General features: G+C 42.6%; 1 protein-coding gene across 2 annotated transcripts; it reads right to left on the reverse strand.

Moving 5' to 3' along the window:
* Positions 1 to 1,143: 1,143 nt before the first annotated feature.
* On the reverse strand, positions 1,144 to 25,538 carry C3H11orf97 (chromosome 3 C11orf97 homolog). Of its 2 annotated transcripts, XM_045145467.1 has the most exons (4): positions 25,393 to 25,538; positions 19,171 to 19,275; positions 6,423 to 6,548; positions 1,144 to 1,310 (listed from the first exon to the last, which is right to left on the reverse strand). In XM_045145467.1, the coding sequence occupies exons 1-4, from the start codon at positions 25,526 to 25,528 to the stop codon at positions 1,306 to 1,308; spliced, it is 372 nt and encodes a 123-aa protein (XP_045001402.1). In that variant the 5' UTR covers positions 25,529 to 25,538; the 3' UTR covers positions 1,144 to 1,305. The 2 variants fall into 2 exon arrangements, with proteins under 2 accessions (XP_045001402.1, XP_012804981.1); XM_012949527.2 differs by lacking the exon at positions 1,144 to 1,310 and having other exon boundaries at positions 6,377 to 6,548.
* Positions 25,539 to 26,048: the final 510 nt, after the last annotated feature.

Below are 26,048 nucleotides of genomic sequence, written 5' to 3' on the forward strand. Positions count from 1 at the left end.
GTTTGATTCCTCAGGACCCACATAAGCCAGGTGCACAAGGTGGTACATGCATCTAGAGTTTGTTTGCAGCAGCTGGAGGCCCCAGCATGCCAATTCTCAACCTCTCTCTCTCCCTCTTTCTCAAATAAATAAATAACAAAATGATATTTTAAGTTATTTTGATGATCAAGCAAGAGAGAGAAGTTGGTGTGCTAGGGCCTCTAGCCACTGCAGTTGAACTCCAGATGTGTACACCACCTTGTGTGCATGTGTCACCTTGTGCATCTGGCTTACATGGGTTCTAGGGAGTCAAACCTAGGTCCTTAGGCTTCACAAACAAGCATCTTAACCTCTAAGCCATCTCTCCAGCCCATAAAATGTTTTCTTTTTTTTTTTTAATTTTTATTAACATTTTCCATGATTATAAAATATATCCCATGGTAATTCCCTCCCTCCCCACCCCCACACTTTCCCATTTGAAATTCCATTCTCCATCATATTACCTCCCCATTACAATCATAGTAATTACATATATACAATATCAACCTATTAAGTATCCTCCTCCCTTCCTTTCTCTACCCTTTATGTCTCTTTTTTACATTACTGGCCTAAATGTTTTCTTTTTAAATGAAACAATAAATGAATACATTTAGCACAAGAAATTTCTTTTGAGACAAGGTCTCATCTGTAGCTCAGGCTAGCCTAGAACTCATTATATAGCCTAGGCTGGCCTCAAACTCTTGGCAATCCTCCTGTCTCAGTCTCCTGAGTGCTGAGATCACAAATGTGAGCTACCATATTCAGCTTCAATATAAATTTTTGTGCAATTATTTACCATGATAAATAAATAGGAAACTATATAGTGTTCCATTAAATGGGATGATAAATGTATATATTATACATTGTGTTTTCAAACAGATAAAGTAAAGTATATAGAGGGAAAAATACAAATATGCTATTAGTATTATTTCTGGATATTATATGAAAATTGACTTTCATTTATATATGTGTGTGTATATTGAGTATAGAGATATATTCATAGGTCTATATAAGCATATATTTGGGTTTTTATTTATGTATTGGGGGCAGATAGAGAACAGGCTGATGTAGAACCCTTTCACAGCTCAACTTTAAAAACTAAAAGTAAGTAACATATTTTCTGTAGCCTATTTACCAATAATATTTTATTTCTTTGGATTGACTTTTAAGATATTACAGACTAATAAATTAATCAAACATCTTAAACCAAGAAGCAAGCTTCGGTTTCTTCCATATTCTTCAGCCATTAGGAAGAAGTTTCCACCTCGATGGAAAGTTGTACTCTTCTTACCCTAGGGCGAGAAAACAGCCTGTGAGGGAATGGGAGTGCTCCACTTGAGTGTCTGCTCTTTGGTCCCAACCCTACTACAATCTAAATTTGACTTAGTCTTGGGCAGAATATGCAGCCATGCCCACATGCTTGTGATAACTGGCAAAGCTCAGCTTGCTTTGAGACCCTGTCCCCCACTGTGGACAAGCAGAGCTTGACAACCCTGCTGTTGGTGCGAAGCCTCACCCTCGGGCCCCGGCCACTCCCTCCCCCATTAGAACCTGAATTCTAGTAAGGTACCCCAGTGACTCATAAGCACTTTCAGGCCAGACCTCTGTTTTTTCCCTTGTAAGTTTGTTCTGCGGCACAGAAATGAGGAAAGCAAGTTGAATAAAACCTGTGAGTGGTAGAAGCCGGGGCTGCTTTGCAGGCTCTAGCAAAACCATGCCTTAGAGATATATAGCTGGACAACCCTGACTCTAAACTTAACTTTAGTGATGTGAACTAGACGTTGCAAGAGTCACAACTATCTTGATCGTGTTGTTCTTTAAAACAGGAGGGGAAAACAACCTGACATACACTCTGGAACCTGAGGGAGAAGAATTACTGAGTCCAAGGACAGACTGCACAATTTCAAGTCATCTAATCAAATACTGCCTCTATACATACATGTGTGCATGCATGCATGCATACGTACATACATACATACATACATACACATATGTGTATGTGTGTGTGTGTGTGTGTGTGTGTGTGAAAGAACCAGGTGTGGTGGCACACACCTTTAATCCCAGCACTTGGGAGGCAGAGACAGGAGGATCGTTGTAAGTTCAAGGCCAGCCCAAGACTACTGAGTGAGTTCCAGATCAGCCTGGGTTACAGTGAAACTCTGCCACAGAAGAAAGAAAGAAAGAAAGAAAGAAAGAAAGAAAGAAAGAAAGAAAGAAAGAAAGAAAGAAAGAAAGAAAGAAAGAAAGAAAGAAAGCAGGCAGGCAGGGAGGGAGGGAGGGAGGGAGGGAGGGAGGAAGGAAGGAAGGAAGGAAGGAAGGAAGGAAGGAAGGAAGGAAGGAAGGAAGGAAGGAAGGAAGGAAAGAAAGAAGAAAAGAAGGAAAGAAAGAAAGAAGGAGAAAAAAAGCACAAGTAAATTAAAAAGCCCACTAAATTCTGGTTGACTTGTCTAGCTGCAATGTACTGCATGGGAGACGTATCTGCAAGCACTGTGAAACAGAGCATGTCTTTTTAGGGTTTAGTTCCAGGATGTAAATAAAATATATGCACCTCACTTTTTGGGCATGAGCAATGTGCAAATGTCAGGGGCTAATTTTGGAGGAGGCTCAGAACCCACACAAAAACGCTGGGCAAAGTCACGTGCACTTGTAATCCCATTGCTGGGGAAGTGGAATCAGGGGTTCCTGGGGCTCACTGGCTAGGTAGACTAGCCAAATTGGTGAGCTCCAGGTTTGGAGAGAAACCCTGCCTCAAAGAAGACCCCCAGCATCTAGTCTCCACATGCACAGATGTGCACATGCATCCACACACATGTGCAGCCACACACACACAAAGACACATGCACATACCAAAAAGAAAAAAGAAAAAAAGATACAAGTTTTCATAATTTAGCCAGTAAGTTCCTTTGTTTCCCTTATACCCCATTCGGCATTCTGCTTGAACATGAAGTAGACATTCAGTGCAGAGTCTGGGTCCTTCCCGTTTTCTCATGACAGCCTGCAGTTGAGTTGGCCTGGCATGAAGCCGTGGTACACCGTGGTGAGAGGGAGACACCGTCCCTGCTATCATGGAGCTTTCGCTAGTGTGTGAATTATACAGTGTAATTTTTCAAGAATTACCCAGGGATTGTACTCGTTTAAGGTAATTCTTTTTAATTTTTTTTTTTGCTTCATATATAGGCATGGTATGTGTATTGTATGCATGAACAGGTGTGTGAGTTCAGGCACACACATGCCAGGGCACATGTCTAAAGGTCAGAGGACACCTTCTGCAGTCGGTCCTTGCCTTCCGCCAATTTTGAGGTGAAGTCTTTTGTAGTTCACTGCTTACTCTTGACCTGCTTTCCATCTGGCTGTCAGCGTGCTGGGATTAACCCACCACAGCTTCTGGCTTTTACGTGGAGTCTGGGGATACAAACTCAGGTGCTCAAGCTTGCACAGCAAGCACTTCATCCACTGAGCTACTCCGCAGCCCCCATTTATGATATTGATATTGATATTGATAATGAGAAACTTCCAATTCTTAGTTATCAGTCTGATTTATACAGATTGGCCAGTTGTGGTATCTATCATATGGCCAAAAAAAAAAAAAAAGCAGCTGGTAACATACAGAAAGGTACAATAATGTCTATCTATGACAGCTTGGCACAGGCTTGGGGTAAGAGGCTGGGGGATGCTGGGGAGGCAAAGTGGATGGCAGCAGGAAGCAGGAAGCCAGGAATAAGTTTTCACTAAATTCTGCGCATGAGAACAGTGCAGTGATGGTCAAAATCAAACTCTTTTTTGGGTCATATGCTTCCAACTGATGAATTAGGGAATTGGCTGGACTTGTCAAGCTCAAATAAAGTTAACTTTTTCTTCAGTCTTGTAACATGAATTTTTTTAAAAAAGCCCATCTCTAAGATATTTGGTTTTATGACCCAATATAAATGGGACTTGAGAAAACAGGTGAGAAGTTGAGCTCAACAACTCTCAACAGGTAAGTGTTCTGCTGTGAGCCAACCCTTAGTGGAGGACAATGGTGCCTCTGTGGATTATGGGTGCAGTTGCCTCCCAGAGTGTAACATCACCTTCCCACAGCTCTCTGTTTGTGCCTAGGTAACACAGCTATATGGACTGGTTCCACTCTTCCTACCCAGTGACTGGAGTGTCTGTTGTGATTGTCTGGTGCTTAAAGGGTGTAGTTTCAGACACCAGCCAGATGGACACAGGTTTGTGGTTTTAACGCCATTAACCAGATATGGGATTTTAGGTAGTATAATATCTTTCCTATGCTTCAGTTTTGTTTTTTTTTTTAACCTGAAAGGTGGAGACTACAATATTCAACTCTGCCATGCTTGGCACATAGTAACTAATGGCTGCTACTTTATTATTGTTAAACCCATGCTTCCACAATGTTCCTGTTTGCTACATGAAGCCCTTTCAGTAGTAACTTTGGCTTTTGTTCTTTAACCCCTTGTCTTAGTTTCTCAGTAGCTATATCATGCCTCTCAATTGCCTCTACATACACTAAATCCATACCCCAGAGTTCCACCCCTGGGCTCCTTCTTGGCGGCATATGTGTTGTGCTTGCACCTTACTCAGGGTCAACAGACATCCTAGCTCCTGGAGGCTGTGGGGCTCGGTGATGCAATAATGCTTCAGGGCTGAGAGTCATGGGATCTGGGTTCAAAGCCAGCACTTTCACTCACAGATAAGTAGCACTTGTTAATACTCAACCTCTCTGTGCCTCCATTCCCTTATGGATTATGCCTATACCTTGCAATGGTTCAAGTATTTAAATAAAATAACAAAATAACATATATTGAGAATCTAAAATAACCAGTGCTTATAGCATCTGCTGATTCACATCCTGGTTAACAAGTTCAGTTAATATCTGTTCCTTCCTTTCCACCCAGGGTCACCTTCCAGATGTACATTGATTTGTAAGACGCATGTAACCAGCTTTCTTCCGACATTGTCTGAACACTGGGCTTTCATATCAAGACTTTTGCCTTTCCTCATCCTGCTACAATCACTGAAAAACAATTACTGTGATGGTAGGGAACAAGCGGTGTCCCAAAGTTTGTGCCTTTTTGTTTATTTTTCAAGGTAGGGTCTCAGTCTAGCCCAGGCTGATCTGAAACCCACTTTGTAGTTCCAGGCTGGCCTTGAATTTATGGCAATCCTCAGACCTCAGCTTCCCAAGTACTGGCACTAAAGACATGAACTATCGTGCCTGGCTTAAAGTTTTTATACCTTTTGAGGGTCAGTACACTGGGCCCAGCCTCGTGCCACACCAACCTTAGGACAGGGGGAACTAAAGAGCCCAGGAAAAGTCCTAGTCTACTTCTTCTTAGCCCCTCATCTCCCTTTGTAGAGAAAGAACTACAAAGGATTGATTCCTCCCACCAGTTGTGCTGTGTGAGAGAAGCTCATGTGCCAAAGAAGTCAAGAAAAATCCAGGTATGCAAGCTTGTATATGAGCATCTGCCATACCCATTGCGGGTACATGAGTTAGCTGGGCTGCTACTGTTTGAGTTTCATTATGACTTGATGTAAATCAGCAAAAAGTAACCTGTGGGGCTTTACTCCATTCCTGCCTTCTCCTGCTCTGAAACTCTTTATGATCTCTTCTCTTACCTTCTCTTGAGCACTTTAAGTTCGACCTATAGTCAAATCAAATCTCCCTAAGCCTTAATAAAAAGGTAACTTGATAGAAGCAAGTCAAGGGGAGGTTAACTTTTGACTGAGGAATTTTTTTTTTTAGTATTTTTATGTGTGTGTGTGTTCGTGTATATATGGGCTTATATGTGTGTGGACCATGTGCATGTGTGAGCCTGTGGAGGTCAGAGGACAATCTTGAGTGTTATCCGCAGGTATGCCACCCACATTTTCTTAAATTGGTTTTATGTCTTCATTTATTTTGCAAGAGAGGCAGAGAGAGAGTGGGAAAGAGAGAAAGAGGAAGAGAGAGAATGGGCATGCCAGGGCCTCTAGTCACTGCAAATGAACTCCAGATAACATGTGCTCCCTTGTGCATCTGGCTTATGTGGGTCCTGGAGAATTAGACATGGGTCCTTAGGCTTTGCAGGCAAGCATCTTAACTGTTAAGCCATCTCTCCCGCCCCATCCATGTTTTTGGTCTCTCATTGGTCTAGAGCTCACTGATTAGGATAGAATGGATGGCAAGTAAGTTCCAGGAGTCTCCCTGTCTCCACTGCCTCAGGGCTCTTATGACAGGCATGTGCTACCATACTTGGCATTTATAAAGATGCTGGAGATCAAACTCTGGTCCTCATTGTGAGGCAAATATCTTCCTACCACCTCTCCCATTAGCCCTTGAGTGAGATATTTAAGCGCAGCACTGACCATTGGTTTATAAACTGTAGAAGGTGTCTATTGAAGCAAAAGTCTTAGGATCTTACTTCTCAGCCCTCCGTGCCTCGAGTAGTACTTGGCTTGTGGCAGTAAGCTGTTTCTGCTCTGTAGTCCTGGTGTCAGACCTCCTACAGGGAGATCCCGCTTGATGCTCCAAACCCCTTCTAGGGCCACTGTCAGTATTTTCAAAAGCAAAACAGCGTTCATTAGTGTATTCTTTTTCATCACAAACTAGCTGTAAAATATTTACTTGCTAATTATTTTGTTAATTATTTGAGTGAAGGTATATTTGGCTTAACCCAGTGTCTTAGTTACTTATTTAATTTTGTGTTCCATGTCATACACTGAATTATTCCACTGTGCAATTAACATACTTATGTAATTTAACTCAATTCTACACAAAGATGTGAAAAGTCAATATAGAACTAAATATAGCAAAACCATGAATCAAGAATAAATACAAGTTGAGACTTGAAGGTAAGATGGCAGTATAGTAGCCACACCAAAGCAGCCTAATGAGGGGAAATAAGCAGAAAAACAGCAAAATAGGGCTGGAGAGATGGCTTAGCAGTTAAGTGCTTGCCTGTGAAGCCTAAGGACCCCGGTTCGAGGCTTGGCTCCCCAGGACCCACGTTAGCCAGATGCACAAGAGGGCGCACGCGTCTGGAGTTCATTTGCAGTGGCTGGAGGCCCTGGCACGCCCATTCTCTCTCTCTCACTCTCCCTCTTTCTCTCTCTGCCTGTCACTCTCAAATAAATAAATTAATTAAAATATTAAAAAAAACAGCAAAATACACTCTTCTAGTGAAAAGTGAAGGTGTATCCAGAATTATCAACTTCAGCAGAGTAGGAGGAGAGATCTGGAGCTTCTACCAAGCAGGTGACCAGCCAGAATCAGCTACAGTGTGCACACAACCTGGCCCTGCCTGAGCCTCAGAAGCAGAAGCCAAGTAAATGGATTTTTCCACTCACACCAGCCTCCTCACAAAGTCAAGAAACCTGAAGGCAAAGACAGCAGGGACCAGCTGAGCAGCTGCTAAAGGAGATCACAAATGAGACCAACTGAGCAGCTCTGGTACAACACCAGGTACCCTGCACAGTCTCCTTTCCCCTGACCACCAGTGCCACAAACCACCAGAGAACCCTCCCCCAGCCCAGCCACACAGCATTCAGCACAGGTGATCAGAACACCAGATACAGTGACCCAAGTGTCCGGAGTCCACAGTTCAACAGAGAGGGACAGAGGTGGGCACTTAGCATAGGTGAAATTGAAACCCATCTGTGGTGGTTTGATTCAGGTGTCCCCCATAAACTTAGGTGTTCTGAATGCTAAGTTCCCAGCTGATGGATATTTGGGAATTGACACCTCCTGGAGGTAGTGTATAATTGGGGGTAGGCTTATAGGAATTATAGCCAGTTCCTCCTTGCCAGTGTTTGGCGCACTCTCCTGTTGCTATTGTCCACCTGATGTGGGTGAGGAGGTAATGTGCATTTGCTCATGCCACCATTTTCCCCTGCCATCACGGAGCTTCGCCTCGAGTCTGTAAGCCAAAATAACCTTTTTTTCTTTCAACAAGCTGCTCTTTGTGTCAGATTTTTGCCAGCAATGCAAATCTGACTACAACAGTAAAGTTGGTACTTTGGGTGATATCATTACTGCTTGCAACCTGACTCTGTGGCTTTGGCCTTTTGGAGCTGATTTTCAAGAGGAAGGTGGAAGGATTTAAAACCTTGACCTAAGAGACACCTTGTAGTGCTGTAAGTACAGCTTTATGGACTATTCTGGTCAGAGTTGAAAGATCTGAATGAAGTAAGAACTAGAACTGTGAGGTTTGGCTTATGAGGGTAGAAAGAACTTTGCTTGGACTGGGCTAGACGCAGTTTGTGTGAGAAGCTTGCTGTTATGCCCATGTTCTGAGAAGTTGTGCAGGGTTGCATTGCATAGAAATGGACTGGTGTGATCAGAGGGATATGCACAGAAAAAAATGAAATCATTTTGCTGAAACTGCTACCTGTTCAGCTGTACTTACATGAGAGATTACAACCAATGAGATTGGGCCAGCTGACCTGCATTAGGACAACAGAAAGAATGCAGTCTTTTGAGGGGCCTGAATGTTAAAGGAGTGTCCTGTTCTTCAGTCTGCTTTATTCCCTCCTGGATTAACAAATTGGCACCCTACCTGTTATTATGAAGTATAAAAAATGCAGGAAAGCCAGGCATGGTGGTGCATGCCTTTAATCTCAACACTTGGGATACAGAGGTAGGAGGATTGCCATGAGTTCAAGGCCACTCTGAGACTACCTAGTGAATTCCAGGTCAGCCTGGAAACACCTTACAGTTACAGGAAGCTGTTAGAAAGCCAAACAGACAAAATCAGAAAAGAATCTCTCACTGTCATATTATTATTAAACACACAAGTTAGAAAAATCAAGTTACATATAAAGGCAAGCCCATCAGGATGACAGCACATCACTCACCACAAACTTTAAAAGTCAGAAGGGCTTTCCAAGTTTAGAAACGTAACAACTGTCAATCAATATTACTTTATCCAGCAAAGCTACCCATCCAAATTAATGCAGAAATAATGACATTCCACAATAAAAATAGGATATGGGAATATATGAAACTATAATAAGTTTTAGTAATGGTTTGTACTCCAAACTTCCCCATATCTTAAAATCATTTTTTTTTGTTATGTGTATGTGTGTTTGTGTGTGGGCACATGAGTGCATGCTCATGTATGTGGCGTGGAGGCCAGAGGTTGACAGCGGGTTGGGTGTCCTTCTTGATTGTTCTCCACCTTATTTATGAACCTGGCGCTCTTTGATTCAGTCCTCTAGCAGACCAGCTTCCTTGTGGGTCCCATGTCCGTCCCAGGCACTGGATTACATGCAGGCCGCCGCGCCATGCTGGGTCTGCACTCTAGCCCTCATGCTGACACTGTCTGGCATCTCCCCAATCCCCTTGTGTAGGTTTTGAAAGTCAGGCAGACAAGTATTTTGGAAAACTACAATCCAAGTAGAATAAGTTGGTGAATTCAAGTTAGTTGCCATGGGTTTCTTTTCTAATTTTGGTGCATGTGAATTTAATGCTAACTATTCTCCAAAGCCCCAAATGCCATGCTGCCCATGGGCATTCTCACTGACGCTTGGTCCCTCCTTATAAGATTTCAGACTAAGCAATGATCAGAAGCACAGACTCTGGGCTCAGAGGAGAGCAGGGCTTCTGTCTCAGCGCTACCATCTCCAACTGGGTAAGTCACTGAGCCACAGTGTCGCACTTTCCTTAGTTGTGAAATGGCGGGGGGAGGGGGTGGCAGATAATATCTACCTTAAAGGACTCTTTTAGGATGTGGATGGGATGGATACAAAGTCCTCTGTACTTAGTAAATGGTTGCCATTATTCTCACAGGAACAGTAACTCTACTGTCAGAGGTCTCTGCCTTCCCATTCAGGAGGATCTGAAGCTGCCTATCAAGATGGGTGACTTCCTCCTTCAAGGGTCTTGAAGGAGACTTCGCAGTTTCATTCTGCCAAGACCTTTCAAAACTGAAGCTACCCCTTGTATCTAACCTAAATCGTCCTCAACAGCCAGCTTCCTCTTCTACTCAGATAGAGATTTTTTTTTTTTTTTAAAGAAAAGGACTGCTTTTAGCCTCTGGCAACAGGCTCAGATGCAGGTGCCCACCAACCACCATTTATTCAACAGCTCTGTCCAGGCAACTGGTCAGCAATGAAGGAAGTTGATGTAGATTTGTTCCATGCTTTGATCCAGCATGTGTGATGCTGGTAGGTGGAAGCAGGTTTTGTTTTTTAATCTGGAAACAAACTGCAAAGTGGCCACATCAAAGGACATGATGCCATTACATGGACCAACTTCAGTTGTATTCTCTTTGATGCAATCACAGTCATTCTAAAGTGTACAACTATGTAGAGGAAATACCCAAAATGTGTGTGCAGATACAAGAAAATGAGTTTAAAACCTCAAGGCAAAAATGTAGTTATGTAAAAGTATTTACTGCACTCAAAGATGGAGGTTGCTGAAAAAATAGTACTGTGTTTATTTGATATTATCTTTGAGTGGAGAAGTTACCAGAAGTTAATGAATTTTCCTGGAACAAAGGAAGTCTAGAAAGAAGCACAGATGTGCTTTGGGGAAGCTGCTGGTTTTCATGGAGCTGAACTCAGGACCCCAGACCTGGGCCTTCAAGAAGGTAGACAGATGAGACAGTGGGGACAGAGCCAGCGCGACCGCTGTTGGCATGGCCAGCTGAAAAGGAACAGCACGGCGGGCACGGGAGTGAACACAGAGGGATCAAATCCTTCCCTAGAGTCTTCTAGATGTTTGTCACGTGTATCTGTTGTTATTATTTTATTTTCTGGTCTATACACACACAAATGTGGAGTATATGTAGTGTGGTTTGTGATGTGATGTGATGTGTATCTGGCATATGCCATATGCATGCATGTGTGCGTGTGTGTGTGTGTGTGTGTGTGTGTGTGTGTGCACGCGCAGATGTATACACCCCATGTTCCCACATGCAGAGACTAGAGGAGAATGTTGGGTACCCTCTATCCCTCATGTGAGTATTTCCTTGAGCCAGAGTCACCTCTCTCAACCTGGAGGTGCTATTTTCAGTCAATGAACTCTAGCAATTCTCTGGTCTTCACTCATCAAAGGACTGAGGTTATAGACATGCATGGGCACATCCAGCTTCTTATGTGGGTGCTAGGGAATCAAACTCTGATGGTCTCATGTCCTCTTACCCACTGAGCCAACTTCCCAGGCTCTAGGTTTTTATTTTCTTTTTATGCTGAATTTAAAAATTATAAAGCCATGCTTTATGCCAAAGATTCTAGACAAATGCCAGCCTGGTCTCACAAGGAAGGTAAACTCAACCTTTAAAAATATTTGTGTTCCTTTCAGATGTCCATGGCTTATGGATAATAAACAGGAGAGCTTGAAAAGCAGTTCAGAGCCTTACCGCCTGTACTTCCCTTGTGTAAACATCTTCAGAGATTTGACCAGGTGAAGAAAAAATTCAAGTAATCTTAATTTATGTTGGGTGGAGCCTAGACTCTACAATCTGGCCATGCTTGCTGGAGTATAGTAAATTCTTTGTACATTGTAGATGTTTAAAACATTTTTGTTGGATGAAATAATCACTAACAAACTATACTTAGCAAAAGTTCACACTTTTCTTAGTACTAAATGTCATAAATAAACATAAGTTAAAAATTGAATTTTCATATATTAGGCACAGTTGAATGGAACTAGATGTATTTTTGTTTTGTTTTGTTTCTTTGAAACAGGGTCTCATTTAGCCCAGGATGGACTCAGACTCCCCAAGCACGCAAGAATGACCTTGTATGTCTGATCCCCTTGAGGCCACCTCCCAAGGGGTGGGTTGGTGGACATTCACCACCAAATCCAGCTTGGCAATACATTTTCAAAGTTCATTTCAAAGAAATTATTTTATAAAGGGAAAACTAGTAAGCCCCAGTAATCAATTTTTTTCACAAGTAAGGCTGGAGAGAGGGCTTAGCACTTAAGTTGCTTGTTTGCAAAGCCTGAGGACCTAGGTTCAACTTCTCAGAACCCACATAAGCCATATGCTCACAGTGACACATGTGTCTGGAATTCGTTTGCAGTGGCTAGAGGCCCTGGTGTGACCATTCTCTCTCACTTTCTCTCTTTCTCTCCCATAAATAAAAAATAAAAATAAAATGTTTTTCTTTTTAATTTCACAACTACCATCACCTTTGCAGGTTTTAGCCTGAAAAAGTCCCTGCAATATGAAAACATTAAATTAATGCAATTTATATTCTCAAATTGCAATTATTTTCTCAAATACTTGTAAGCTCTTGGAAATGTAGAATTCATTTTTAAATAAATGGTAAGGGCTCTGGGAAGATGGCTCCATTGATAAAGCACGTGCAGCACAAGCTTGAGTATTTGAGTTCAGCTTCTCAGGCCGGGGTAGGCACCTGTAATGCCAGAGGGCTTTAGCACGAAGGAAGGCAGAAACAGGAGAACTGCCAGAAGCCTGTGGGCCAGCTAACCTGGTGAGTGAAGTGGTGTGCAGTGAGAGATCCTGCCGCAAACAAGGTGTGAGTGCTCTGGTCTCCAAACATTCACGGTGGCATGCATATACCCATAATAATAATAATAAGATGGTAAAATGAATACACTGGTACCACAAATATCTCACAAGCCTGCCTTTTTCTTCTTCAAAAGTTGTAGGGAGCAGAAACCTTCAGGGTATCTCTGAGAACACATGCGAGAGGGCATTAGGTACATCATTCCTCATCAGAAAGCCCCAAAATTGCCCCAAATTCCATTTCTATCTGATTGAGGATTGGATAAGGAAAGTGCATTCCCTTCCTTTCTCTCTTCTCTTCTTTGCTCTTTTCCTCTCCTCTCCTCTCCTCTCCTCTCCTCTCCTCTCCTCTCCTCTCCTCTCCTCTCCTCTCCTCTCCTCTCCTCTCCTCTCCTCTCCTCTCTCTCTCTCTTCATTCAAAATAATGAGAATCTTATTATAGGTCTAGACTCTCTGAGACCAAAACAAAGTGAGTCATCCCTTGAGACCTATCCTACCACAGGTTCGAACTTGGAGAAGAGCAGTAATTTTTTTTTTTTCCTGAAAAGAACTTTATACTATGTGCTACAAAATCACTTTTAAATATGTTTTCCTTTTTGGAAACTTTTTCTTATGTCTTGAAGAGAGGCAGAGCGACCCAATATCTAAGAGCAAAGGCACCATCTTTGGACAAGTCCACTTGCCATCTGTGTGCTACTGAACCTGTGTGTCATCGAATCTCCTTGGACCTTAATTTCCAGGTATGCAAAATATAAATAAAAAGATAATAGACTGAGCTGGGCATGGTGGTACATGCCTTTAATCCCAGCACTCAGGAGGCAGAGGTAGGAGGATGAACCCCCCCCCAAAATAAGGAAAATAGATTGACCAGGTGTTTAAAAGAGACAATTTATACAAACAACTAACTTGTAACATGCAGATGTTCCTGTAAGTCATAACCATGGTTATCATGACTGTCATTCTCACCCACATCACCATCACTGCCCCTCACTCCAGAGCCCAGCATCAGGCTGAGCCTGCACATCTCCACATCAACATCAAGAGCTGAAGAGAAGGAGGTTTAAGAAGCCTCCCAGCACATTTCTTTTCTGCCATACCCGATGCTATGCCCTAGCGCCTTGTTTGGAATGTATAGTGATAAGCCTCATGGAGCACATGTTTTTATAGCCCTTGTTAGCTGTTACCACAACATGGTCACAAAGACAAGTAGGGTAGTTCCTTAGGTCCAGAGGCCCAGACTGAACAGCTTTCCCTTTTGAGTCCCTTATACCTATGCAAGCAACAGAATTCCAAAAGAAATACAATGTGCACTCTGTTAAACATCTATAGATCCCAACTCCTGGATCTTAGGTTCTCCTACCTATGTCCAACAGAAGGAGAAGAGTAGGAAAGCACAGGAATGACCCAGTGGCTTCTAGGTACGTCCATAATTGTCATTATTCAGTCACCAAGGAGACATGCTACCCTGCAAGTCAGTTAACTTCTTCCTTTTCATAGACAGGACAAGCTCTTTGATAAATTCATTCAACTATATTTCATCTTGACTCTTACTGGAACCTCACCTTTACCAATGTGGTGGTTTGAATGTAAATGTCCCCCATGGCCTTAGGTATTTTTTAATTTTTATTTATTTATTTGAGAGATATACAGAACTAGGCAAGGAGAGAGAGACACAGAGAGAATGGGCATGCCAGGGCCTCCAGCCACTGCAAACAAACTCCAGATGCATGCGCCCCCTTGTGCATCTGGCTTACATGAGTCCTAGGGAGTCAAACCTGAGTCCTTTGGCTTTTCACACAAGCACCTTAACCAGTAAGCCATCTCTCCAGCCCTCCTTAGTTATTTTTGATTAAGCTTCCTACTGAGTGCCCAACTAGTGGAGTCTTCAGGAGGTAGAGCATTGCTGTAGAAGATATATTGCTAGGGGTAGACCTTTGGGGCAGATGAGTCTATCCTACTGTGTGTTCAGAGCTAGTTGGAACTTGTTCTTTCTCTGTTGTGCTTGGATGAGGTAGTGAGCCAGCTCCCTCCACCATGATGAAGTTGTCCCTCAAAACTGTAAGCCTGAAATCAACCCTTTCCTCCCACAGGCTACTTCTGATCAGGTGTCTGGTCTCAGCAATGTGAAGGCAACTACTCCAACCAATTAGATTGTATGCATCTGAGGATGCTCTTGAATTCCTGATCCTCCTGCTTCTACCTCCCAAGTGCTTATAGGCATGTGCCACCACACTCAGCTCCCTGACTTTTTAATGTTGACAACTGGTTCTGATAGGGAACTATATATTACAGAACACATGAACTGGGCATTTGAGTCAGCAGTTTGGGATCTTGAGCCAAACTAAGTCTCATCCAATGTGGAACATGGCTATCAGGAAGGGAAGGATAGCTCTCTGCTCTTGGACCAGTACCTTAAGCCATGTCATTCAATGGAATGTCTGGTCCAGGAGAAGAAGCAAGTTGGGAATTGGTACAAGTTTTGATCCTGAGTACTAAAAGACATTCAGGAGAAGTTTTGCTAACACACAAGATTTCAGAAACATCTTGCTGAGGTCATAGTGGGGGTAACAATGGGAATAGCTTAGGGAACCCTGGGTGAGTTTGTGGAGGATTAGAAGACTGAGCAACACCCAGGTAAGCCTGAACACTTGGGGAATGATGATAGCAAGAATTCTTATTTTAAAAAATATTTTTATTTATTTATTTATCTATATGTAAGAGAGAAAAAGAGAGAGAGAATGGGTGTGCCAGGGCCTCAAGCCACTGCAAATTAACTCCAGACACATGCACTACCATGTGCATCTGGCTTATGTGGGTTCCAGGGAACTGAGCCTGGGTCCGTAGGTTTTAGGTGCAAGCACCTTAACTGCTAAGCCATCTTTCCAGCCCAAGAGTTCTTAAAGAAATATGAAAAGACAGAACAATTTAAGAATGAAAATATTAAAGAAAGCCACCAACCACATTTAATTAAATATTAAATATTAAGTCAATGAAAGGAGAAACAAAGTCCACTGGGCTCATCTTTGTCACCAGAGACACCATTGTGAATAGAAGGTCAGTGGGATTTGGAATCAGACTTGAATTTGGAATCAGACTCTGCCATCTATTGCATAACCTTGGAAAAATTTTAAAATATCAAAACTCCCAGCTTACTTATCCTAAAATTAGGTCATAGTACTTAGGTCACATAAGTTTTGTACAAGTTTATCATAAGCAAAATAAAGCCACTGTCTTCAGGTAACTTATACTCTGTTTGTGATATACAAATAAATGTGTGGTTTCGGGTAATGACGGGACAAAGCAGAAAGCAGTAGAGGGGCCGTGGAGTGAGCCGGAGAAGCATAAGGCTTCTCTGAGAAGATGTCCTAAAGCCAAAACCTGAGTGAAGAGGAACACATGCAGTCGTCTGGGTGAAGCAGGAGGGCCCTAAGGTAGAGATGGGTTTCCAGAATATCAGGAAAGCCTGTGTAGCTAACCCAGACTGGGAAGGCTTAGAAGATGAGTTGAGAGAGGAATCTGGAACCAGACTTGAATTTGCAGTGTGATTCTACCATTTGTTACATAACCTTGGAAGAGTTTGAAAAAAAAAAAAAAAACTCTCAGGATCCCAGTGAGCAGGTTATGTACTGGGAATTAAACTCAATCTTTTGTTTGTTTGGTTTGGCTTTAAGAGCTAGGATCTCCTAGCTCTTAGTCTGACCTCAAATTTGTTGGATGGCTGAGGATGACTTTGAATTAGTGATCCCTTGCCTTCACAGTGATATAATTTTATTTATAAAAGTATAAGATCACTGGAGAAGCTTGAGTATGGAGGCCAGATGGTTGATTTGTTTGGTAACTGGTGTTCTGGTTTCTGTGCAGAGGATAGACTTATGGCATCAGAGGAGTAGCTGATACAAGAGCTACTGTTGAGCCTGAGAGGAATGGAAGGGGCTTGAGCAAGGGTGCAGCTGGGGAAACTTGGGGTAAACTTCACATGTAGATTCAGTAGGATTAACCAATGGGCTAGAATTGAGCTTAACAATTTAACATCTAAGTGTGGTGCTGGTCAAGTAAGTGAAGGTGCATTGTTTCTTGATGTGGGGAAGACCTGTTCAAGAGTCATTTTTTAAAGTCTAGGGTACAGAATTGGAGCTTTGTTCAGGACATGTTAAGTTTGAGATGTCCATCATTCAGCCAATTTGGAGAGTCAAGTAGGCTCTGGAGATCTGAATGGGAAAGTAGAGGCTAGAGAGAACACATTTTGGAGTCATTATCACAATAGGACTAGGTTGAAGTTTCAAGAAGTGAGTCTAGGTACAGAGTGAATGAAGAGAGAGAACTTGCAGACTGGATCCTCCAAATTTTGGAGATCAGGAAGAGGTAGATTCAGCTAAGAGAATAGGGAAAAGGTGGCCAGAGGGGTAGAAACAGAGCCAGGGGGATGGAGCATGGTGGCCCAGAGGCCACACTGGGGACTGGGATTTAATCCATTTTGTCAGATGCTACCAAGAGGTGAGTATGCGGAGGGATCACTGGCTTTGACTTTCAAGAGGAAGGTGATTTGCAGGCTGGAAAAGAACAATTTCCTTAACCCATGGCAACAAAACTGTAATTGCAACAGGAAAAAGAAACAATGGCTGAATAAAAAGTAAAGACAATGGGTAAAGTGTGCCTCTCTTAAGATCTACAGATAGCTACTATAGGACCCACTCACTCACTCACTCATGTCCCTAAAAAGAAGTATGCACAATCCCAAGTATGTGTGACAACTGATGTCTTCCAGGAAGGGATCCTATAGCTGTCATCAGGTATTTAAAGGAACAGGATGTCCCTGCACAGTCCTCCTAAATGTTCCAGTGGCTGAGTTGGGACTACCAACACTGTGGGACTAGGTAGGAAAAGTATGGCATTCTCTCTGGGATCAAGTTTCCTATTCTGGCTAATGATATGTGGCTTCTAGCCATTAAAAAGCAGGTTTCTTTTTCATAAGAAAAGCCTTTTAAAACCCAAACTTAACATGACCTATTTTTAGCTTTTGTTCCCCTAGGCTAAAATATTGCCTTTGTATGACCTGTGGTAGATGCTATAAAAATGCAACCCAGGCATAATCTCCATTATTTGAAAAAAGAATTTTTATTTCCTATTTCCCTAGGTGGTCTCACATCAGATGTATCTAGTAAGAATGATAAAGCATGCATTCCTTCCTCAGAAAATAGTGACAAGGAAGATAAAACAATGAAGATAAATAAAATAAAACAATGAAAATAAATCCAAAGTATAATCATAACATTTTTAATCACCAGGGAAATTATGCATATAGACTGGATAGGCCATTCATACAGTTCAAGCTTTCCTTAAAGACTTCATATGAAGCTGGGTTTAGTGGCGCATGTCTTTAATTGCAGCATTCTGGAGGCAGAGGTAGGATGATCACTGTGAGTTTGAGGCCAGCCTGGGACTATAGATGAGTTCCAGGTCAGCCTGGTTAGAATGAGACCCATACCTTGAAATAACTAAAAATAAAATAAAATAAAAGACATTGTAGGAGCAAATTTGGCTACTGGTTATACAGTAAGACCCAAAGGTGTTTCTGTGGCTATTTACAAATATGAAGCGGTTCTATGTGTTTCTTTTTAGCAAATTCAGGAACGCTCAAGCATTGTAACAAAGTCCTATTATTTGACAGACATGAAATATTCAGCTAGTACTCAATGAGAAGAAACCATGACAACCTTGGGCTAGCCATTCTACAATAACATGTGTGCTGGCCTCTGCAGCATGTCTGCTCTCACAAGAACTATCAGTGAGCATGTTCTGTAACCAGATCATGTAATTTACTCCCTGGATGTTTCTAGGATAAAAATCTTTGTCTGATTTGACCTATTTAAGTGACTTAGATCCTGCTGGGTCAGTGGTTGGCAAAGTGGGACCTCTAGACCAGGAGCCCCAACTTCACCTGGGAAATTGGTAGAAATGGAAGTTCTTGGGCCCTCCCCCAGACTTTCTAGGCACTGGGGCCAGTGATCTGTTTTTAACAAGCTCCTGAGTAATTCTGATGCAATCAAACATTAAGGAAGCTCTGGTGTTGATCACACCCACATTGCTCAGACTGAAGATGTTTCTGTGTCTCCCAGGCATATAGAAAAAAAAAAAAAATCCTACTTGCCATGAAATAGAAATAATGCCATCCAAAAAAAGGGGGGGGGGTTACCAAAGTACACACTGATGATCCAATTCATTTTTCTCTAATTGTAAAGTGGAGTTTGACATAGACAAAACAATGCTAGACTAGTTTAAGAATTTCTGGTTGGGGAAATGGCTCAGCAGATAAAACCCACAGAAAGCTTGACATAGTAGTGAGCAGCTGTAATCCCAGTACCTGGAAGGTAGAGACCAGTAATTGTAGCTGGCTAGCTAGTCAGTGAAACCTTGGCTCAGTGAGAAAGCTCTGTCTCAACAAACAGGTAAGAAGAAATTAAGAAAGACACCCCATGTTGGCCTGTGACCTCCATATACCCCTATACATCTGGGCCCATGCACCTCACATGTGGCCACACAATCTGAACAGGCATACACACATGCAAAAAAATGTAATTTTCCCAGAACCCATTTTTTCTTTTGAACGTTATAGTTTAATCATAAAATAATCTCCTTTCCATCAAATAGAGAATTTCCTCTTTATTTAAAAAGCATGATTTGTCCTGGAGATTACCTGCAGGTGGATTTTTAATGTGGCATTCATCTCTCTTAATATAAAGTTCTTCTTCCAGGACCTCCTTAATTCTCTTGTGTGGCTCACAATATAAAAACGTCTTCCCTGTAAAGACATCAAAAATAGTTTTTATCATAAATTCTGCCCATCCTTCTAGCCATTATAACTACATGGATAACTTTCTTTTAAAAAATGACCTAGTATCCCATAGAAACATCAGACAGCCTCTATCTTGGAAAGATCTCTTCGTTTGTAATTTTGGGTTCTTCAAGGACTTCATTCGTTCATGTCATTCCAGGGCTTGTGCAGTAAGTTTCAAGTTCTTCTTTTAGGGATTGAAGGGAATACATACAACTTTATTATTTGTCTTAAGAACTTTCACTCATTAAAACAATATTTTCTCTTTTTTTTTGGTTTTTCGAGGTAGGGTCTCACTCTGATCCAGGCTGACCTGGAATTAACTCTGTAGTCTCAGGGTGGCCTTGAACTCATGGCAATCCTCCTACCTCTGCCTCCCGAGTGCTGGGATTAAAGGCGTGCACCACCACGCCTGGCGAAACAACATTTTCTTTAAGAGAAAGTCTTACTATGTCTCCCAGGCTGGCCTCAAATTTGCCCCAGTCTCCTGAATATTGAGATTACAAGCCTACACCACTGCATCCAGCAATCAATTCTTCCTTAAGACCTGTTCTGTGCAAGGCATTTGGTTCATAGATGAAGACAGAGCAATGGATGACAGATGTGTGCATGAGCTTGAAATCCATATGTAGAAAAGAACCACCTCAGCACATTTGGCCATAATTTAAAAACCTGACAAAAGCCTGAAGTACAGAAGTGAGCCAGAGATGGACTTACGATATTTTCCTGGCCTCTAAACTTGCCCTTATCTCTCTCTGCTAGTACAGCCCACGGCAGGTGTTTGTTCTCAGTACCTTGTGCATGGCTTCTGCTCACCTCAGAGGGACAAATGACCTCTGTGCTTCCAGGCTCCTATCTGTCTCTTCAGTCTCACTGTTGGCCTTTCTGTATTGTACTCTCAGCCACCAGGCCAACCTATCTGTCCCTACCACTGTACATGCTATCTTCTCACTTGGTTCACATTTCTCCTGATTTTTGCCTGTATTGCATCATTCACATTTTAAGTGTCAGCTTTAGTATTAGTAACTTGGGGAAACTTGCCCTGATTCTGAAACCTAGAAATGTCTTTTTCACTAGTACCCTTCTTTTCTCTTTTTTTGCAGTTTGAATACAGATTCATATAATTATTGTGCAGATGTCATTTTAATATCTGTCTTTTTTAGCAGATCATCAACACATAAGAGTAGGGATCTTGTGGTTAATGCATGTGCAACAGATGTGTGCTCAGGTAGAAGAACTAGGCAGACCTGGAAGGACTTGTTTGGGTGCAGTCTTGCAACTGACAGACAAGTGGTTCCAGTCTCAATACCCACAAATGCAATTTGAATGCCGTGGAGAGCTTCAGCAAATTCTTTAAATGTTTAAGGTTTTGTTTTAAGTCAGGTGTGATAGCACACGCCTTTAATCCCAGCATTCGGGAGGCAGTGGTAGGAGGATTGCCATGAGTTCAAGGCCACCCTGAGACTCCATAGTGAATTCCAGGTCTGCTTGGACTAGAGTGAGACCCTACCTCAAAAAAAAAAAAAAAAAAAAAAAAAAGATTTTGTTTTAAGGGCTGGAGAGATGGCTTAGCAGTTAAGGCACTTGCCAGCAAAGCGTAAGGACTGAAGTTCAATTCCCCAGGGAAGCCAGGTGCACAAGGTGGCACATGCATCTGGAATTTGTATGAAGTAGCTAGAGGCCCTGGCGTGCTTGCTCTCTCTCTCTCTCTCTCAAATAAATGAATAAAAATATGTAAATATTTAAGCACATAACAATATGGCAGGTGTATAATATTTTCCATATTTACCAAATAAAAATACAGTGAGTGCACTTGACCTGAGAGTGCAGATTGGCTCAAAAAGGGCAAGAGTCAGGCTGGAGAGATGGCTTAGTGGTTAAGGTGTTTGCCTGCAAAGCTGAAGGACCTCAGTTTGATTCTCCAGGACCCACGTAAGCCAGATGCACGAGGGGGTACATGTGTCTGGAGTTCATTTGCAATGGCCGGAGGCCCTGGTGCACCCATTCTCTCTCTCCCTTTCTCTGCCTCTTTCTCTCTCAAACAAACAAATAAATAAAAATATAAAGTTTAAAAAAAATAAAGGGTAAAAGTTCTGTTGCCTCTGACATTAGCCATTCCTGGCCATAGAACTCAAACACATTCCCGGATGCAGACAATGTCCACTTCGACACTTCAAGGTTCTCACTCTTGTTTCCAAAGTTGTGAGTTATATGAATGAGGTAAGAGTCAGTATTACTCAGCCTAACTTTGTTTTAAACTTTCCTATAGAATCATGATCTTTAGGCCAAAAAGGCTTTGGTGAATTTGGCCAAGAAAGAAGCAAAGTCTATATAACAGAACCTCAGAGAGAAGAGTTACCTGCTGGAAGTTCAGGTTTCCTGACAAATTTCCACTTTGCTGCTGGGAGTTCACAGAGGAACTAGCAAAAGGTAGCTTGTGGAACTGTGAATAGAGTCATAGAGAGCCATTGGGGAGAAATCCCTCGGCTAAGAAAAAGTAAGGGAGTGGAGAGAAAAGGAGAGAATGGGGAAAGGAGGGATGGAGAGAAAGTGAGGAAGGCAGAGAAAAGAAGGGGAAATGTGTAAGCTATGCCTAGCAGCTGTCTACTGTGAATATTTTCAGTGCCAGTCAGCATGCAGCTGTGTGCAGAGGCTTTGAGGCTCCTGTTACTGAGCAATGAGGGCTGCTAAGAACTAGAAGGTGCTAGCCTTTCATTTGGAATAATGCTTTTACAGGCTTTCTTTGTTGAGAGATAACATCAGTTGATACAAATTGTTGCTCTCACAATTACCTGTGAGCAAGTACAATTGTTGTTGTGTTCCCGATGAAGGAAATAATTTCCTGAAATCATAAAACCAGATTCATTAAAAACTATAAACCACCTGCCAGATTGTGATAGTTAATCTTGTCAATTTTATGAGATTTAGGATCATGGTGGAAAGAAACCTCCAGGCTTATATGTAAGGGAGTTTCTAGAATAAGTTGAGAGGGAAAGACCCACCTTAATTGTGGGTGGCACCATCTGTCTCCCATGAGCTAGATTTCTGGGTTGTTATAAAAATAAGGCACTTTCTCTCTGCTTACTGTGGACTGAATGTGACCAGGTGCTTCCTGCTCCTGCTGCCGTCCTTCCATGCGTGGTGGGCTGTAACCCTGAACTGTCAGCTGAAACAAACCCTTCCTCTGAAACTGCTTGTCTCAGGTATTTTGTCACAGTTGATGAAAGGTAGCTATTACATTCTCCTAGACGGGAGTCACTAAACTACCAGCTTTGATAGACAGCCATAATGGATTTGCACTTCAACAGTGCACTTAGGGTGGGGATGTAGAGGGTGGAGGGCATGGTCAAGGATGCCAAGTAACAGATCATTAGGCTTCCAGACACTACTGGTCCTACTTGGATCATCATCTAGTTTGATTAGATTCTAACTTGATTCTAATCTGATTTGAAGAATGGAATCACAAGCAAATTCACCATTTATGAGAATGGCTTAAACTTGGATGAAGAGTTAAACAGTAGAATAAGAGACACATGACTCAAAAGGCAATGTCTGTTCTTCGAAGAAAGTGTGGAAATCCGCAGGATGGTATTAACAGGGGTGAAGACAGTGACTCGGATTTAGGGTCAAACAAATGAAATAGATAAATACAGGATTGAAGAAGCTCAAATCTCACCTGCCAAGAGACCTGAACACAGGCCAAGGGAAAAGACACGTTTCCTAGGTGTTGATGTAGTGTCAGCTAAATGGCTTATGCAATTTGTAATTTAGATCCAGTTAATGGAAGCTTAGGTCCAGAGAGTTTACAGTCCCTACGAATCGTGTAATCCAGTTGTGCCTAGAATTCTGTATTAGGCTATTTTGTTGACTGGACCGGAAGGCAGCCAGAATAGTGAGAGTACCACAAATGAATTTCAAGGTGTAATTAATTACTTCTGTGATACATTTGGTGAGTGCTTAAACACCTTTTTTTTTTTTAAATTTATTTGTTTGCAAGAGAGAGAGAGAGAGAGAGAGGAAAAAGAGGCAGGAGAGAGAGAGAAAATGGGCATGCCAGAGCCTCTAGCCATTGCAAATGAACTCCAGATACATGCAATACTTTGTGCATCTGACTCTACATGAGTACTGGAGGATATCAAATCAGGTTGTTAGGTTTGCAGGCAAATACCTTAAATGCTAATCCCTCTCTCCAACCCTTAAACACCAACTTATTTACAAGATACAGAACAAAGAGAGAAGAACATGGGCGGGGGAGTGGGGAGGAAATGGGCACATTAGGGCCTCCAGTCACTGCAAACAAATTCCAGATGCATGTGTCACTCTGTGCAACTGGCTTTACATGGGTTCTGGGAGTTGAAAACTAGGGTCTTTAGGCTTTGCAGGCAAGCACCTTAACTGGAAGCTATTTTTATGAAATTTGGTGTTTATACGGGAAAGGACCTGGCACCCCTATTCACATTTGAGACCAGTCTGTGGTTCAGGAGTTGATGCTATGGAAAGATGGAAGACTCCCCCAATGACTAGAGACATTTTACAATTGAATGGATACTTTCTGTACTCACTGAAGTCCTAAAAGACAGTTCTCAGGAGTTTAGGCCCAAACCTTTAGCATGCCCTTTACCCAGGTTTTGTGAGCTGGTGAACATTCACCTGCAGCATTAATGCTTGACTCCTTCCCTTGTAGTCAGCCAAACATTTTGGCATGTGGGAAAGACTTGTTATGTACTCAATGGGTGAATGAGTGACAAAGTCCATCTTGTACTCCAAGGACTAGTCCTTTATCAGAGGACTAAGAAACATTTTAGGTACTGACATTTTAATGGGGAAGTTGCCATGAAGAATTTTAAATAAAAGTAAGGAATTTCATTGCCTAAGTACTGAATTTAATTGCACCCAAATAAAAAAGTCTGCATGCTGTTGGTAATAATGTATGGGACTCACAGTGGGACTGATGCTGAGGAAGAGGCTGATCACCAACATGCAGTGGTTCTGTGACTGGTTCTTTGATGAGGTCTCAGGGGAAGAGGGTGTGGGGTCCTGAAGCACAAATCCTGAACTCTTCAGCCCAATGCTCCCTTGTGTGGGCAGTGCCCTGAGCAGAGGGAGCCTCCAAACCCTCTGGCTCTCCCCAGAGAGGCAATTAAGGAGCTGCTGTGGAGCAATGGAAGCTGTTCACATTCCTCCTGGCTGTTATCTCACCATCATTCCCCACCACAGAGCTGCAAGAGGCTGTGAACTACCTGTAAATTTATGAGCACTGTAACCTGATTAGGAATTATTGCGGTTAAAACCATGCTGTTTGTGGCTGTGGAACAGACCTGGCTATTATTTATTTGAATATTGTTTGGATGTTTGGGGGGCAGAGAGGAAAGCACCCTGTGCTGCAGTGTGAAATTCTAGAAGGGTCAGTTAAGAATTTGGGGACTCCAAGTCCAAGCGATGAGAGACGAAGGCCTTTAAGAAATGGCTTACCTTGGCAAGCCACTTCCTTTCTTCTGCTCTATTCTCCTGGTATGAAAATAAAGGAACTGGCAAAATGATCAACATGTGTCTGTGCACATACATTCATACACAAACACACATAAGTAAATACCTATGCAGGCAGTACATACATTTAAACACATAATTATACAAACGTCCAGGGACGGGCATATACACATAAATATAGAAATGGGAGGGGAGGTTTTTTAACCATGGTTTTCAGACATTTTGTTTTACTTCAGTGCTGGGGATTGAAGCTGTTACCTGAAACATGTTAGGCAAGTCCTCTGCGACTGAGATTTATCCCTAGCACCTAGACATACATAAATATCTATATATAATATACATGTGTCTATGTGAATAAACGCATGACCCTTCTTAAAAAACAATTAATGTCATTATCAACCAAGTAAGTTGGAGATGCCAGGGTCCGGAGTGGGCGCCAAGGGACAGGATGCTTTCTGCCAGTATCACCTCAACTCTCCATCTCTCTCAGACTGTCTGGGCTCCAGCCAGTTCCACCTGAGGTCCGCAGATCAGCTTTCCTTTGTCCTTCACAGCCCCACCTCCCCTCGCCATGACCTAGGCAGTAGCTGAACTCACACTGTTTGCGGGGCTCCTGCGGGCAGCCGCCGGGCTCCCCACGCGCCCTGCACCCCAGGCCTGCGAGCTGCTCAGCATCACGGCCGGCCTCCTTGGCCATCCCCGCAGTCACCACCAGCGCGTCTTGCCGCCTCATACCCAGTGGGTCTTCTCCGCCCGGGCCACCGGGCTTTCTCAACTCCTGCTCAGGAACGCGAGGCGTCTCCGGTTGCCATAGAGACGCCGATGCTCCCCGCCTCCAGCAGCTCTGACAACTTCCCCCTGCCAGGGTGGGAGGTCCTGCGCTGTTCATCACTGACCCAAGCAAAGGTCCTTCCGTTAATCTCTCCCTTGTGTCCACCTTGGCTTCTCAAGAGAGGCTTGAAAGATCCGTGGTAGAGGGTTGGGAAATTGTCTGAAGCCACAGGAGTCAACTGTAACTCAGAGAAGCTTGGCTCCAAAGCCTATCGGACAGGAAAGTAACTCCAGACACATGCACCACTTCATGCATCTGGCTTTAGGCGAGTACTGGTGAATCAAACCCAACCGGTTAGGCTTTGCAAGTGAGCACCTTTAACTAATGGGCCATCTCTCCAACCCCAGCTTTGGTGTTTGTTTTTTTTAAATTTCCACTTACCATGTGTGTATTATCTGTTTTACCTCATTTCAAATTCTCA

The sequence above is a fragment of the Jaculus jaculus genome, chromosome 3, assembly GCF_020740685.1.
Source record: "Jaculus jaculus isolate mJacJac1 chromosome 3, mJacJac1.mat.Y.cur, whole genome shotgun sequence".
NCBI classification, from domain to species: Eukaryota; Metazoa; Chordata; class Mammalia; order Rodentia; family Dipodidae; genus Jaculus; species Jaculus jaculus.